Source organism: Schistocerca americana, chromosome 5 (assembly GCF_021461395.2).
Source record: "Schistocerca americana isolate TAMUIC-IGC-003095 chromosome 5, iqSchAmer2.1, whole genome shotgun sequence".
In the NCBI taxonomy this organism is placed as follows: domain Eukaryota; kingdom Metazoa; phylum Arthropoda; class Insecta; order Orthoptera; family Acrididae; genus Schistocerca; species Schistocerca americana.
In genome coordinates, this window is record NC_060123.1 from 149531864 (window position 1) to 149547406 (window position 15543).

Below are 15543 nucleotides of genomic sequence, written 5' to 3' on the forward strand. Positions count from 1 at the left end.
ATACTGGTGCACCTCTCTAAGAATGACCATAACAAAGAGAAAGACGGAGATATACCTAAGATGACTGGAAGGCTGGGTGCAGAAATGGAGAATCAGGCCAAACCTAACAAAAACACATATAACACTCTTCTGGCACAGACATATGACCAAGAAAAGACAGCAAAATGATGCAGTCATACAACTGACATTCTGGGACTCATCACTGAGGCTTGCCAGCATTACCAGGACTATCAGCATGATCCTTGACAGACATATGAACAGGAGCACGTATCTAAACTACCTTCTAGACAAGACAAGGAAATGACAAGGACTATTATGACAAGTACAGGGACACTTTCACTGCCTAGTGTTGAAACAACAATTCACACAAATCCTTCATCAGACCTGTTCTATGATATGCCAGCACCCCCCTAGGAGGAATATCAAATGCAGTGGTTAAGCAACTGTATCAGACAGAAAGAAAATGGCTCCATAATTTCTCATGACTACCACAAATGACACCAAGCAACACACTTTATGATTTAGTGAATGTAAAAACACTACCAATCGAACAATGAAATTAAGTGTGAATTACAAAAGACACATGCTAACAAAATGACCAGACATGGAAGACCTAGAATTCTTCCTCCTCAATCCTTGGGCACATCTAATCACGTATGTCACTCATTTCTGATTATTTTAATTGGTTTTAATTATGCCTCAAACCTCTTTTGGTTTCCTCCCATGTTTCCATAAAACCTTTTTTAACTGCTGTTAACTCATCCAATACTTACGGTTACAACAACAATTTTGCTACCTATCATCATTTTCCCCTCATGAACCAAGGACGTTGCCTTTGGTGGGGAGGCTTGTGTACCTCAGTGATACAGATAGCTGTTCCATAGGTGCAACCACAACAAGGGGGTATCTGTTAAGAGGCCAGACAAATGTGTGGATTCTGAAGAGGGGCAGCAGTCTTTTCAGTAGTTTCAGGGGCAACAGTCTGAATGACTGACTGATCTGGCCTTGTATCATTAACCAAAATAGCCTTGCTGTGCTGGTACTGCGAACAGCTGAAACCAAGGGGAAACTACAGCCGTAATTTTTCCCAAGGGCATGCAGCTTTACTGTATGATTAAATGATGATGGCATCCTCTTGAGAAAAATATTCCAGAGGTAAAATAGTCCCCAATCGGATCTCTGGGTGGGGACTACTCAGGAGGACTGTGCTATAAATACAAAATCAAATATGGGTAACGCAGGGGTAGATTTAATAATGAATAAAAAAATAGGAGCATGGGTAAGCTACTATGAACAGTGCAGTGAACACATTAGTGTAGCCAAGATAGAAGCAAATCCCATGCCTACCACAGTAGTACAAGTTTATATGCCAACTAGCTCAGCAGATGATGAAGAGATTGAAGAAATGTATGATGAGATAAAAGAAGTTATTCAGATAGTGAACGAAGACGAAAATTTAATAGTCATGGGGGTCTGGAATTCGATAGCAGAAAAAGGAAGAGAAGGAAAAATAGTAGGTGAATTTGGAATGGGGGTGAGGAATGAAAGAGGAAGCCACCTGGTAGAATTTTGCAAAGCGTATAACTTAATCATAGCTAACACTTGGTTTAAGAATCATGAAAGAAGGTTGTACACTCCTGGAAATTGAAATAAGAACACCGTGAATTCATTGTCCCAGGAAGGGGAAACTTTATTGACACATTCCTGGGGTCAGATACATCACATGATCACACTGACAGAACCACAGGCACATAGACACAGGCAACAGAGCATGCACAATGTCGGCACTAGTACAGTGTATATCCACCTTTCGCAGCAATGCAGGCTGCTATTCTCCCATGGAGACGATCGTAGAGATGCTGGATGTAGTCCTGTGGAACGGCTTGCCATGCCATTTCCACCTGGCGCCTCAGTTGGACCAGCGTTCATGCTGGACGTGCAGACCGCGTGAGACGACGCTTCATCCAGTCCCAAACATGCTCAATGGGTGACAGATCCGGAGATCTTGCTGGCCAGGTTAGTTGACTTACACCTTCTAGAGCACGTTGGGTGGCACGGGATACATGCGGACATGCATTGTCCTGTTGGAACAGCAAGTTCCCTTGCCGGTCTAGGAATGGTAGAACGATGGGTTCGATGACGGTTTGGATGTACCGTGCACTATTCAGTGTCCCCTCGATGATCACCAGTGGTGTACGGCCAGTGTAGGAGATCGCTCCCCACACCATGATGCCGGGTGTTGGCCCTGTGTGCCTCGGTCATATGCAGTCCTGATTGTGGCGCTCACCTGCACGGCGCCAAACACGCATACGACCATCATTGGCACCAAGGCAAAAGCGACTCTCATCGCTGAAGACGACACGTCTCCAGTCGTCCCTCCATTCACGCCTGTCGCGACACCACTTGAGGCGGGCTGCACGATGTTGGGGCATGAGCGGAAGACGACCTAACGGTGTGCGGGACCGTAGCCCAGCTTCATGGAGATGGTTGCGAATGGTCCTCGCCGATACCCCAGGAGCAACAGTGTCCCTAATTTGCGGGGAAGTGGCGGTGCAGTCCCCTACAGCACTGCGTCGGATCCTACGGTCTTGGCGTGCATCCGTGCGTCGCTGCGGTCCTGTTCCAGGTCGACGGGCACGTGCACCTTCCGCCGACCACTGGCGACAACATCAATGTACTGTGGAGACCTCACGCCCCACGTGTTGAGCAAATCGGCGGTACGTCCACCCGGCCTCCCGCATGCCCACTATACGCCCTCGCTCAAAGTCCGTCAACTGCACATACGGTTCACGTCCACGCTGTCGCGGCATGCTACCAGTGTTAAAGACTGCGATGGAGCTCCGTATGCCATGGCAAACTGGCTGACACTGACGGCGGCGGTGCACAAATGCTGTGCAGCTAGCGCCATTCGACGGCCAACACCGCGGTTCCTGGTGTGTCCGCTGTGCCGTGCGTGTGATCATTGCTTGTACAGCCCTCTCGCAGTGTCCGGAGCAAGTATGGTGGGTCTGACACACCGGTGTCAATGTGTTCTTTTTTCCATTTCCAGGAGTGTATATGTGGAAGAGGCCTGGAGACAGTGGAAGGTTTCAGATAGATTATATAATGGTAAGACAGAGATTTAGGAACCAGGTTTTAAATTGTAAGACATTTCCACGGGGCAGATGTGGACTCTGACCACAATCTATTGGTTAAGAACTGTAGATTAAAGCTGGAGAAACTGCAAAAAGTTGGAAATCTAAGGATATGGGAGCTGGATGAACTGAAAGAACCAGAGGTTGTAGAGAGTTTCAGAGAGAGCATTAGGAAACAATCGACAAGAACAGGAAAGAAATACAGCAGAAGAAGAATGGGTAGCTTTGAGAGATGAAATAGGGATCAAGTAGGTAAAGAAAATGAGGGCTAGTAGAAATCCTTGGGTACCAGAAGAGATATTGAATTTAATTGATGAGAGGAGAAAATATAAAAATGCAGTAAATGAATCAGGCAAAAAGGAATACAAATGTCTCAAAAATGAGATCGACAGGAAGAGCAAAATGGCTAGGCATGGATGGCTAGAGGACAAATGTAAGGATGTAGAGGCATATATCACTAGGGGTAAGATAGATACTGTCAACAGGAAAATTAAAGAAACCTTTGGAGAAAAGAGAACCACTTCTGTGGATATTAAGAGCTCAGATGGAAAATCAGTTCTAAGCAAAGAAGGGAAAGCAGAAAGGTGGAAGAAGTATATAAAGGGTCTATACAAGGGCAATGTACTTGAGGGCAGTATTATGGAAATAGAAGAGGATGTAGGTGAAGATGAAGTGGGATATATGATACTGCGCGAAGAATTTGACAGAGCACTGAAAGACCTAAGTCAAAACAAGATCCCAGGAGTAGACAACATTCCATTGGAACTACTGGTAGCCTTCGGAGAGCCAGTCCTGACAAAACTCTACCATCTGGCGAGCAAGATGTATGAGACAGGCAAAATACCCTCAGACTTCAAAAAGAATATAATGATTTCAATCCCAAAGAAAGCAGGCGTTGACAGATGTGAAAATTACCAAACTATCAGTTTAATAAGTCACGGCTACAAAATACTGACACAAATTCTTTACAGACGAATGGAAAAACTGGTAGAAGCCGACCTTGGGGAACATCAGTTTGGATTCCATAGAAATGTTGGAACACGTGAGGCAGTACTGGCACTATGACTTATCTTAGAAGATAGATTAAGGAATGGCAAGCCTACGTTTGTAGCATTTGTAGACTTGGAGAAAGCTTTTGACAATGTTATCTGGAATACTCTCTTTCAAATTCTGAAAGTGGTAAGGGCCAAAATACTGGGACCGAAAGGCTATTGACAATTTGAACAGAAACCAGATGGCAGTTTATAAGAGTAGATTGGCATGAAAGGGAATCAGTCATTGGGAATGGAGTGAGACAGGATTGTGGCCTATCCCCAATGTTATTCAATCTATACAATGAGCAAGCAGTAAAGGAAACAACAGAAAAATTTGGAGTAGGAAGTAAAATCCTTGAAGAAGAAATAAAAAACTGTGAGGTTTGCCGATGACATTGTAATTCTGTTAGAGACAGCAAAGGACCTTGAACAGTATTTGAATGGAATGAACAGTGTCTTGAAAGGAGTATATAAGAGGAACATTCCCAAAAGCAAATCGAGGATAATGGAATGTATTCTAACTACATCAGGTGATGCTGAGGGAATTAGGTTAGGAAATGAGACACTTAAAGTAGTAGATGAGTTTTGCTATTTGGGGAGCAAAATAAATGATGATGGTCAAAGTAGGGAGGATATAAAATGTAGACTGGCAGTGGCAAGGAAAGGGTTTCTGAAGAAGAGGAGTTTGTTAACATCGAATATAGATTTAAGTGTCAGGAAGTCTTTTCTCAAAGTATTTGTATGGAGTGTAGCCATGTATGGAAGTGTAACATGGACAATAAATATTTTAGATGAGAAGAGAATAGAATCTTTCAAATGTGGTGCTACAGAACAATTCTGAAGATTATATGGGTGTATCATGTAACTAATGAGGAGGTACTGAATAGAATTGGAGAGAAGAGGAATTTGTGGCACAACTTGTCTACAAGAAGGGACACTAGGTTAGTAGGCCATGTTCCGATGCATCAGGGTGTCACCAATTTAGTATTGGAGGGCAGTGTGGAGGGTAAAAATCGTAGAGGGAGACCAAGAGATGAATACATTAAGCAGATTCAGAAGGATGTAGGGTGCAGAAGTTACTTGGAGATGAAGAAGCTCGCGCAGGATAGAGTAGCAAGGAGACTGCATCAAACCAGTCTCTGGGCTAAAGACCACAAAAACAACAACTCATCACTTATTATATGAAGGGCTTATTTCAATAGTGGTACAAGTCCATTTTTGTTCATATTGAGATACAGTGTCCTAAAGTTAAATGAGCACTGAAAAATCTGCAGTTGAGATACCAGAAATATTCAAGCATATGGCTTATTGCTAGAGATGAACCTTTCTTTCTGTTTGTTTGGCTCATTCATTTCAGAAGCATTACAGACAGAAAAGTGGAGGTAATGGACTTGTACCACTATTGAAATAAGTGTTCTATGTTCTTTGTGTTGATTTTATTTCCTATTTTCCTTATTAACATCACACCTTTGATGATTTATTATTTCAAAATATTCCGTATCTATAATTGTACTCTCATTACATTAACAATGAAGATGAAATTAATGTTAAGCTGCTCAAAATGAATCAAGAGCACTATTTTTAAAGAAATTGTATTAAAGAAATAACAGTTGTTAAACTCCTATTGGCTAAGAAGTGCTGAGCAATCATGGGTAGTAGTCTGCCATCCCCCCCCCCTCCCCCGCCCACAAAGGTTCCGAATGAAAAGTGCTAAAAAATAATAATAATAATAATTTATTATTATTTGATGTTGATGTTTCATTGATGGTTCACACGCTGACACTTGTTGATGGCCCAGCAATCTGCAGAAGGGTTGCACTTCTGTCATATTGGACAATTCTTGTCTGTCATCATTGGTCCCATTCTTGCAGGATATTTTTCCAGCCACAGCAATGTCAGAGATTTGATGTTTTAGCAGATTCCTAATATTCACAGTACACCCATGATATGATCATATGGGAAATCACCACTTCATCACTACCTCAGAGATTCTGTGTCCCATTGCTCATGCACTGACTATCACACCACACTCAAACACACTTAAATCTTGATAACCTTCCATTGTAGTAGCAATTACTGATCTAAAAAATGCGCCAGACACTTGTTGTCTTATATAGGTGAGCTAAACTTAGCTCAAAGATTTTTGCACTAAGAGCCATTTCTCATTTTTGAATGAGAAATAATGCTACTGTCATATTTTGTGTATTTCCATTCTACACTCTCATGCAGTATAATATTCTGGGGAAACACTGCTAGAGTTGAAAAAGTCTTCAAACTTGAGAAATGAGCAGTGAGACCAATATGTGGGGTCTCTAACATGATGCCCTGCAGGGACCTCTTCAGGTCTCTTAGTATATTTACTGATACTCACTGATTATGTTTCCAGACAATAAAAAGGTATAATTTTGGTATAATTGTGACATTCACAACTACAGCACAAGACAGATGAAAAATTTCCACTAAAGCTCTACTACTCTGACGAGGATACACACAGGTGTTGAAGAATCAGGTATAAATGTATACAATAAGCTGCTGATTAATATAAAAAAGCAAATTAATAATGTACATATATTCAAAAGGAAATAAAAAAAATTCCTCATAGAACAAGCTTTTTATAAAATAAATGAATTCATAGAGTTATAAGGCACCTTTTAACGTAAGAGTAGAGAAAACCACTTAGCTAAAACCACAGTTGTAAAAGAGAAAATGTGATACTTAATGTCATGAACATAGCATTTTGAATTTTAATTCAAGTTATAATGATAAAACGTTGTTGTTGTTGTGGTCTTCAGTCCTGAGACTGGTTTGATGCAGCTCTCCATGCTACTCTATCCTGTGGAAGCTTCTTCATCTCCCAGTACCTAATGCAACCTACATCCTTCTGAATCTGCTTGGTGTATTCATCCCTTGGTCTCCCTCTACGATTTTTACCCTCCACACTGCCCTCCAATACTAAATTAGTGATCCCTTGATGCCTCAGAACATGTCCTACCAACCGATCCCTTCTTCTAGTCAAGTTGTGCCACAAACTTCTCTTCTCTCCAATTCTATTCAACACCTCCTCATTAGTTATGTGATCTACCCATCTAATCTTCAGCATTCTTCTGTAGCACCACATTTCAAAGGCTCCTATTCTCTTCTTGTCCAAACTATTTATCATCCATGTTACACTTCCATACATGGCTACACTCCATACAAATACTTTCAGAAACGACTTCCTGGCACTTAAATCTATACTCGATGTTAACAAATTTCTCTTCTTCAGAAACACTTTTCTTCCCATTGCCAGTCTACATTTTATATCCACTCTACTTAGATCATCATCAGTTATTTTGCTCCGCAAATAGCAAAACTCCTTTACTTCTTTAAGTGTCTCATTTCCTAATCTAATAACCTCAGCATCACCCGACTTAATTCTACTACATTCCATTATCCTCGTTTTGCTTTTGTTTATGTTTATCTTATATCCTCCTTTCAAGACACTATCCATTCCGTTCAACTGCTCTTCCAAGTCCTTTGCTGTCTCTGACAGAATTACAATGTCATCGGCGAACCTCAAAGTTTTTATTCCTTCTCCATGAAATTTAATACCTACTCAAAATTTTTCTTTTGTTTCCTTCACTGCTTGCTCAATATACAGATTGAATAACATCGGGGAGAGGCTACAACCCTGTCTCACTCCCTTCCCAACCACTGCTTCCCTTTCATGCCCCTCGACTCTTGTAACTGTCATTTGGTTTCTATACAAATTGTAAATAGCCTTTCACTCCCTGTATTTTACCCCTGCCACCTTTAGAATTTGAAAGAATTTTCCTGTAGGCAGTATCTATCTTACCCCTAGTGAGATAAGCCTCTACATACTTATATTTATCCTCTAGCCATCCATGCTTAGCCATTTTGCACTTCCTGTTGATCTCATTTTTGAGACGTTGGCATTCCTTTTTGCCTGATTCATTTACTGCATTTTTATATTTTCTCCTTTCATCAATTAAATTCAATATTTCTTCTGTTACCCAAGGATTTCTACTGGCCCTCGTCTTTTTACCTACTTGATCCTCTGCTGCCTTCACTACTTCATGCCTCAAAGCTACCCATTCTTCTTCTACTGTATTTCTTTCCCCCATTCCTGCCATTTGTTCCCTTACGCTCTCCTTGAAACTCTGTACAACCTCTGGTTTAGTCAGTTTATCCAGGTCCATCTCCTTAAATTCCCACCTTTTTGCAGTTTCTTCAGTTTTAATCTACAGTTCATAGCCAATAGATTGTGGTCAGAGTCCACATCTGCCCCTGGAAATGTCTTACAATTTAAAACCTGATTTCTAAATCTCTGTCTTACCATTATGTAATCTATCTGAAATCTATCAGTATCTCCAGGCTTCTTCCATGTATACAACCTTCTTTTATGATTCTTGAACCAAGTGTTAGCTATGGTTAAGTTGTGCTCTGTGCAAAATTCTACCAGGCGGCTTCCTCTTTCATTTCTTAGCCCCAATCCATATTCATCTACTACGTTTCCTTCTCTCCCTTTTCCTACTACTGAATTCCAGTCACCCATGACTATTAAATTTTCGTCTCCCTTCACTATCTGAATAATTTATTTTGCTTCATCATACATTTCTTCAATTTCTTCGTCATCTGCAGAGGTAGTTGGCATATAAACTTGTACTACTGTAGTAGGCGTGGGCTTCGTGTCTACCTTGGCCACAGTAATGCGTTCACTATGCTCTTTGTAGTAGCTTACCCGCATTCCTATTTTTTTATTCATTATTAAACCTACTCCTGCATTACCCCTATTTGACTTTGTATTTATAACCCTGTATTCACCTGCCCAAAAGTCTTGTTCCTCATGCCACCGAACTTCACTAATTCCCACTGTATCTAACTTTAACCTATCCATTTCCCTTTTTAAATTTTCTAACCTACCTGCCCGATTAAGGGATCTGACATTCCACGCTCCGCTCTGTAGAACGCCAGTTTTCTTTCTCCTGATAACGACGTCCTCTTGAGTAGTCCCCGCCCGGAGATCCAAGTGGGTGACTATTTTAGCTCTGGAATATTTTACCCAAGAGGACGCCATCATCATTAACCATACAGTAAAGCTGCATGCCCTCGGGAAAAATTACGGCTGTAGTTTCCCCTTGCTTTCAACCGTTCGCAGTACCAGCACAACAAGGCCGCTTTGGTTAGTGTTACAATGCCAGATCAGTTGATCATCCAGGCTGTTGCCCCTGCAACTACTGAAAAGGCTGCTGCCCCTCTTCAGGAACCACGCGTTTGTCTGGCCTCTCAACAGATACCCCTCCGTTGTGGTTGCACCTACGGTACGGCTATCTGTATCGCTGAGGCACGCAAGCCTCCCCACCAACGGCAAGGTCCATGGTTCATTGTCAATATCATTAGGATAAAGATATGTACCCTCAGGAGAAATTTTATATTTTAATTTGAGAAATGTAAATTTATTTATTTATATGTGTTATTATCATAAAAATGTGTACTTTTATTTCTTTTACTATTTTAACCATTCACTTAAATTCATGCCAGTAGGTTCTAATGTTATAAGCAATCAACTGTTCTTAAAAACATAAGTGAAATAGAATATATTTTATCATTCTCAATTTCTCTTACTGCTTGCTCATTGTACAGATTGAGTGACATTGGGGATAGGCAACAACCTTGTCTCATGCCCTTCTTGACCACTGCTTCCCTTGCATGTCCTTCAACTCTTATAACTGCAGTCTGGTTTTGTACATGCTGTAAATAATCTTTTGCTCCCTTATTTTATCCCAGTTGTCTTCACAATTTTAAAGTGCATATTCCAGTAAACAATATCAAAAGCATTCTTTGAATCTACAAAAGCTATAGTCATGGGTTTGCCTTTCTTCAGTCTGTCTTTGATGACAAGTCAAAGTGTCAGTACTTCCATGCATGTTCTTACTTTATTTCCATAACCCAAACTGATCTTCTCTGAGATCAGCTTCCCACAGTTTTCATTCTTCTATAAATAATCCATGTCAGTATTTTGTGACCATGAGTTATTAAAACTGAAGGTTTGATAACAGACACACGTTTCAGCACATGCCTTCTTTTAAACTGGAATTACAGCATTCTGTTTGAAGTCTGGTGGTATTTTGCCTGCCCCATGGGTATTGCACACCAGGTGGAATAGTGCGGCCATGGCTAGCTCTCCCAAGAATATTAACGATGCTGACAGGATGTTGTCTACTCTAGGGGCCTTGTTTCATTCTAGGTCTTTCAGTGCTCTGTCAAATTCTTCTCAATACAAGCCTCTGACCACCAATCCATCCTGCGGAAACCACACATCAGTAGCACTTTCATTTCCACAATATATGCAGTGCAAGTTTTAGGTGATTCACACTGTATATATATCCCTTATGGTAGAGTAAGCCACAGACCTCCCTGACTCTATTCCCACAAGAGCTTCTGGTAATAGTATTCAGTAATCACAGGTGAAAACATCAATGACAATGAAAGTTTAAGTTATGGCTGAAAGTTTAAGCTAGTCCTGAAGACATCCACAGATAGCCTAGTGATAAAGGCAACTGCATTCAAAAAGCAAGAAATCTGGGATCAGTTCCCAGCCTCACAAAAATTTTTTTGTTTTCAAGACATATTCATTACACTGCCGGTTCAGCAGGGTTTGCACTGATCATTTCATGTTATGGAATCTTCATTGATTTTATCCCCATTTATCCATTCATGTCATTTCAGTGCATTAAATTCATTTCATAATACTACTATATCATGTAGCTAGTGATACGGAAATGACTTTGACTTACCTCTTCTCGGAGTTTTTCCATAAGCCTTTTTCGATCAGCACGTAATTGCTCTGCCTCTTCTGCTTGTCTTGCTGTTCTGATGCCTGACACTTCCAGTAAGGCTAAATGTGCATCCTTTTCACTGAGTGCTGCTTCAAGAGCTTCTTGCCTGTTATGTGAAAACAGTGCCCGATACTACAATAACTGCCACAGAATTGTGAGGACAACATTTATTTTTTAAGTATATGAGTCATTACATAGTCAAAAATGCAGTTTTCTAACTCAGTGACTCATTTAACAATGAGAACAATCAATTTTTGACCAAATAATTTAATTGAATAGATAAAAAAACTGCTCATTAAGCAGCAGCAGAACACACGCATTAAAGACAGTTGTAATTAGGCAAGCTTTCGGAGCCAGTGGCTCCTTCTGCAGAAAAGTCACCCAGAACAGTCAGGAAAGACTTACTGCATGGGATGAGAAGGAAAGACTGACTGCTGGGGACTGTTCCCAACAAGCAGTCTTTCGTTCTCATGCTGTGCAGTAAGTCTCCCCTGACATGTGATTCTGGGTGACTTTCCCAAAGTTTAACCTTTTTCCTAGACCTCTCTAGTCCCTTTCTATTGTCCCTGTTCCTTCCCTTTCAACCCTTCTGACTGAAGAAAGAGCCACTGGCTCCAAAAGCTTGCCTAATTAGAACCCTCTTTTATGAGCAGATTTTTTATCAGTGATTCATTTGTAGCTCCTTTCAATCTATAAAGCTAAAATCACAATATTAGTGTATCAAAAGCAAACATAAATAAATAAAAATAAAAAATGATCATGGCAACCTGACAAGCTGTCACTATTGTTGTGTCAGTCTGATAAAGTATGATCTGCTCTAAGTAGTTGTCTTTCCTCATATGACTGTTTAAACAGGATTTTCCTTTTTCATACTAATATGCATAATGTTCTATAAGTAATGCTTGCACTGTAGAATAAGCAAAGGTATTGGAAAAAGACACCTCCACTAACAAAATTCAGAATCACTGTTTTCAACACTTCCAGGTCAAGACAAAGGGCTACAGGATGTAATCTGTAATAATGTGAGAAAAGAGCATACCCAAGATCTGAGTGGGGAAGAGGGTGGTGTATCACTTATAAATTTGGGTGCACAGCTAAATTTTTTTTTGGAAATTTGTGGTAAGTTCCTATGGGACCAAACTGCTGAGGTCATCGGTCCCTAAGCTTACACACTACTTAATGTAACTTAAACTAACCTACACTAAGGGCAACACACACACTCCTGCCGGAGGGAGGATTTGAACCTCTGATGGGGGGAACTGCGCGAACCATGACAAGGCACCTCATATCACACGGCTACCCTGTGTGGCATACAGCTAAAGATGAGGCCTTTGGATAGGATTGAAACTTCTCTGGAGCTGAGGCTTTTGGTGGAAAGTTTAACAACAGTGTTAGGGGAATGATCAAGCTCTGGATTTGGTGGAGTATTGGGAAGGAGTTTTGAAGGATGTGGCAAGCTGGAAAGGTCAGCTAGGCAGGGCCTGAGTGCTATGAGAAGTTGACAAGGAGGAAAGTTGGATAGCAGTGCCCCAAGATGGCAGTAGGATGTCTGCAGGTTGGGTAACTTATGACGGCAGTGTTTGGAATGCTCTTCCAGGTGCTGGAGAGTAAGGGATTTGATTTCGGAGATGTGATATATTAGCAGGGATTGCACAGCAGCAGTATCCTGTGGAGAGGGCAGAGGTGGTACTGGGTGCCTGTGTCATGGAGATGTGTTTCTGCAGTACCAGGTTTGTGAGGGCCAGAGACTGGTGGAATCTGAAAAGTTGAAGGTCATTTTGAAAGAAGTGATGGGATCCAGAGAAAAGCAGTTTTATGGTTAGGCTGTTGGGGTGGACTCCATGGTTTAGGCAGCATTTAAGAAACAGGGTGTAGGACTGGGTTTTAGCCAGGGAAAGGAATACTTTTCTGAATTGGTGCAGAAAGATGGAGCAGTGGTCAACTGAGGCAGGTATCATGTAGGAGAAATGGGAATGAAGTGGAAATAGGAAAATCATGGTGTTAGATGGTTGTGAGGGGAGCTGGATAAGAGACAAGTCACATAACAAATATGTAATAACACACATAAAAATGCACAGATACATAAAAATATGCACAAATGTGTGAAACCATACAAAAATGTGTTAAAAATGTACAGAAACATGGGGGAAAAGGAATTGAGTTATAGGAACATGCTTGTGTTGGGATATGGTAAAAGAAGGGGGAGGGGAGTTGGTTAAGTCCAGGATTAAAAGTTCATATGGCATGTGTAGGTGTGGAAAAATAAAATCCTGAACTTTGTGAGGATGAGAGAGGATATGGGATCAATGGGAATAAATAAAATGATCAGTGGGAAGAATCTGGGGCATCAGATGCTGCATCAACAATCTGCATGATTATGTAGGTGCGTGTTGTGGACAGACAAGATCATTGATACAGAGTGGCTCAGAAGTGTATGTGGCTTGGAAAGCAATGAATAAACCCAGGAAAGAAGAGAAAGAATGGACACTAAGGAAAGGAATACCATGCTATTCCTTCCCCTGCCGCTTTCCCATCCCCTCCAGACTACTGCTTCTGTTCTGTGTGGCAGTTGCATACCAGTCCAAGCTGCCACAGATGTCAGTCATGTGTGTGTAAGGTGTGCTTGCTTCTGCAAATGTATGTGTGTGTGTGTGTGTGTGTGTGTGTGTGTGTGTGTGTGTGCGTGTGTGTGTGTGTGTGCGTGAGAGAGAGAGAGAGAGAGAGAGAGAGAGAGAGAGAGAGAGAGAGGACGCACACTCACACACTTCCTTTCCTGATGAAGACTTTAGCCAAAAGCCAATGTGCAAATGTCTTTTCATTCTGCCTCTTTGCAAATTAACATGTCATCTTTATGGTAAGTAGCAATCTATCTTTTCCTTATATTGTTGATGTTCCAACCTGGAGATTCTGTTGTTTGATTCTGGGCTAAAAGCTTTTCTTCCATCCCACAACACTTTGATGTTTTCCTTTGTTACTCTCCTCTATAGCGTTACTCTTCTCAGTGTCCATTCTTTCTCTTATTTCCTGTATTTATTCTCAGTCATCCAAACCACATACACTTCTGAGCGACACTGTGTTATCATTGGTCTTGTCTGTCTATGACATATGGCTACATGACGGTGTGATTTGTTGATGCAACATCTGATGCCCCAAATTCTTCCCAGTGATAATTATATTTATTCCTATTGATCCCACATTCTCCCTCAACCTCATGTATTTTAGTGTTTTATTTTCCACACAAACCCATGCCACATGAACTTGTGATCCTGGATCTAACTGATCCCCCTGCCCCTCTCTTTCCTTATACCAACACATGCATGCTCCTATACCTCATTAATTCATTTTTCTCCCACATTTCTGGACATTTTTAACATATTTGTGTGTATTTTTAAGTGGTTTCACCAATTTGTGTGTATTTTTACGTATTTGTTCATGTTTCTGCATGTCATTATGTATTTTGTAAGCGTCTTTTATCTTATCCAGCTACCCACACAACCATGTAAGACTTTCATTTTCCCATTTCTATGTCATTCCCATTTCCCCTATGCCATCCCTGCCACAATGGACCCCTGCTTCATCTTTCTGCACCAGTTCAGGAGAGTATCCCTTTCCCTGGCTAAAACACTGCCCAACATCCTTTTTCTTAAATGCTGCATAAACCATGGAATCCTCCTCCCCAATGGCCTAACCACAAGAAACCTGTCTCTAGATCCCATCCTTCTTTTCAGAATGATCTTCACCTTTCCTGACTCTGCCAGTCCCTGACACCAGGTACTTCAGAATTAGATGAATTTTTGGATATAGTAAGTGGGTAATTTCTCAACCCCCACAAAAAAAAGTGTCATGTAATATTTTGTCTAATGTAATATCTTGTATAGACACCTTTTATTAACCTGACACATTCCACATCATTACAAAGTGTCGTATTCATGATCTATGGAACAAGTACTAAACTACCTAACTAACTAACTAACAAACTAACCACCATGGACAGATATCTCAGAACCAGCTCTGTTCCCTTCACAAGTTACTGCTACAGTGCAATCCCTCAATCCCTGCTAACACACCACATCTCTGAAATTGAATCCCTTGCTCTCCAGAGCATTCAGGACACCACCTCCATAAGTTACCCAACCTGCTGATATCCTTCTGCCACCCTTGGGCACCACTATCCAAGACCTATCTTACTCATAGTGTTCCTCCTTGTCAATCCCTCATACCCTGCCTAGCTGACCTTTTCAGCTTGCTACATCCCCCAAAACTCCCTATAAACATTTCACCAAATCCAGAGCTGAAACATTCTCTAACACCGTTGTTAAACTTTCACCAAAAGCCTCAACTCCACAGAAATTTCAGTCCATCCAAAGGCCTCACCTTTAGCCCTACACCAAAATTTAACCATATTGAACTTTTCAATGACCTACTCTCCTTCTTCCAAACACTGCAGTGTGAACACTTCTTTTCCACTAATCCTACCAACCACAGCCAACCCAACCTAATGCTGAACCCTGCCTCTCTCAGTTCATAGCAAGATCC

The 15543-nt window shown here is 41.2% G+C and overlaps 1 protein-coding gene across 1 annotated transcript in view; it reads right to left on the reverse strand.

Moving 5' to 3' along the window:
* LOC124616150 (trichohyalin-like) overlaps positions 1–15543 on the reverse strand; it is a 470869-nt gene that overhangs the window by 22312 nt on the left and 433014 nt on the right. Inside the window, exon 18 of the mRNA XM_047144429.1 lies at positions 10966–11113. Within this exon, the coding sequence (XP_047000385.1) occupies positions 10966–11113 (148 nt within the window). The remainder of the gene's footprint in view (positions 1–10965; positions 11114–15543) is intronic.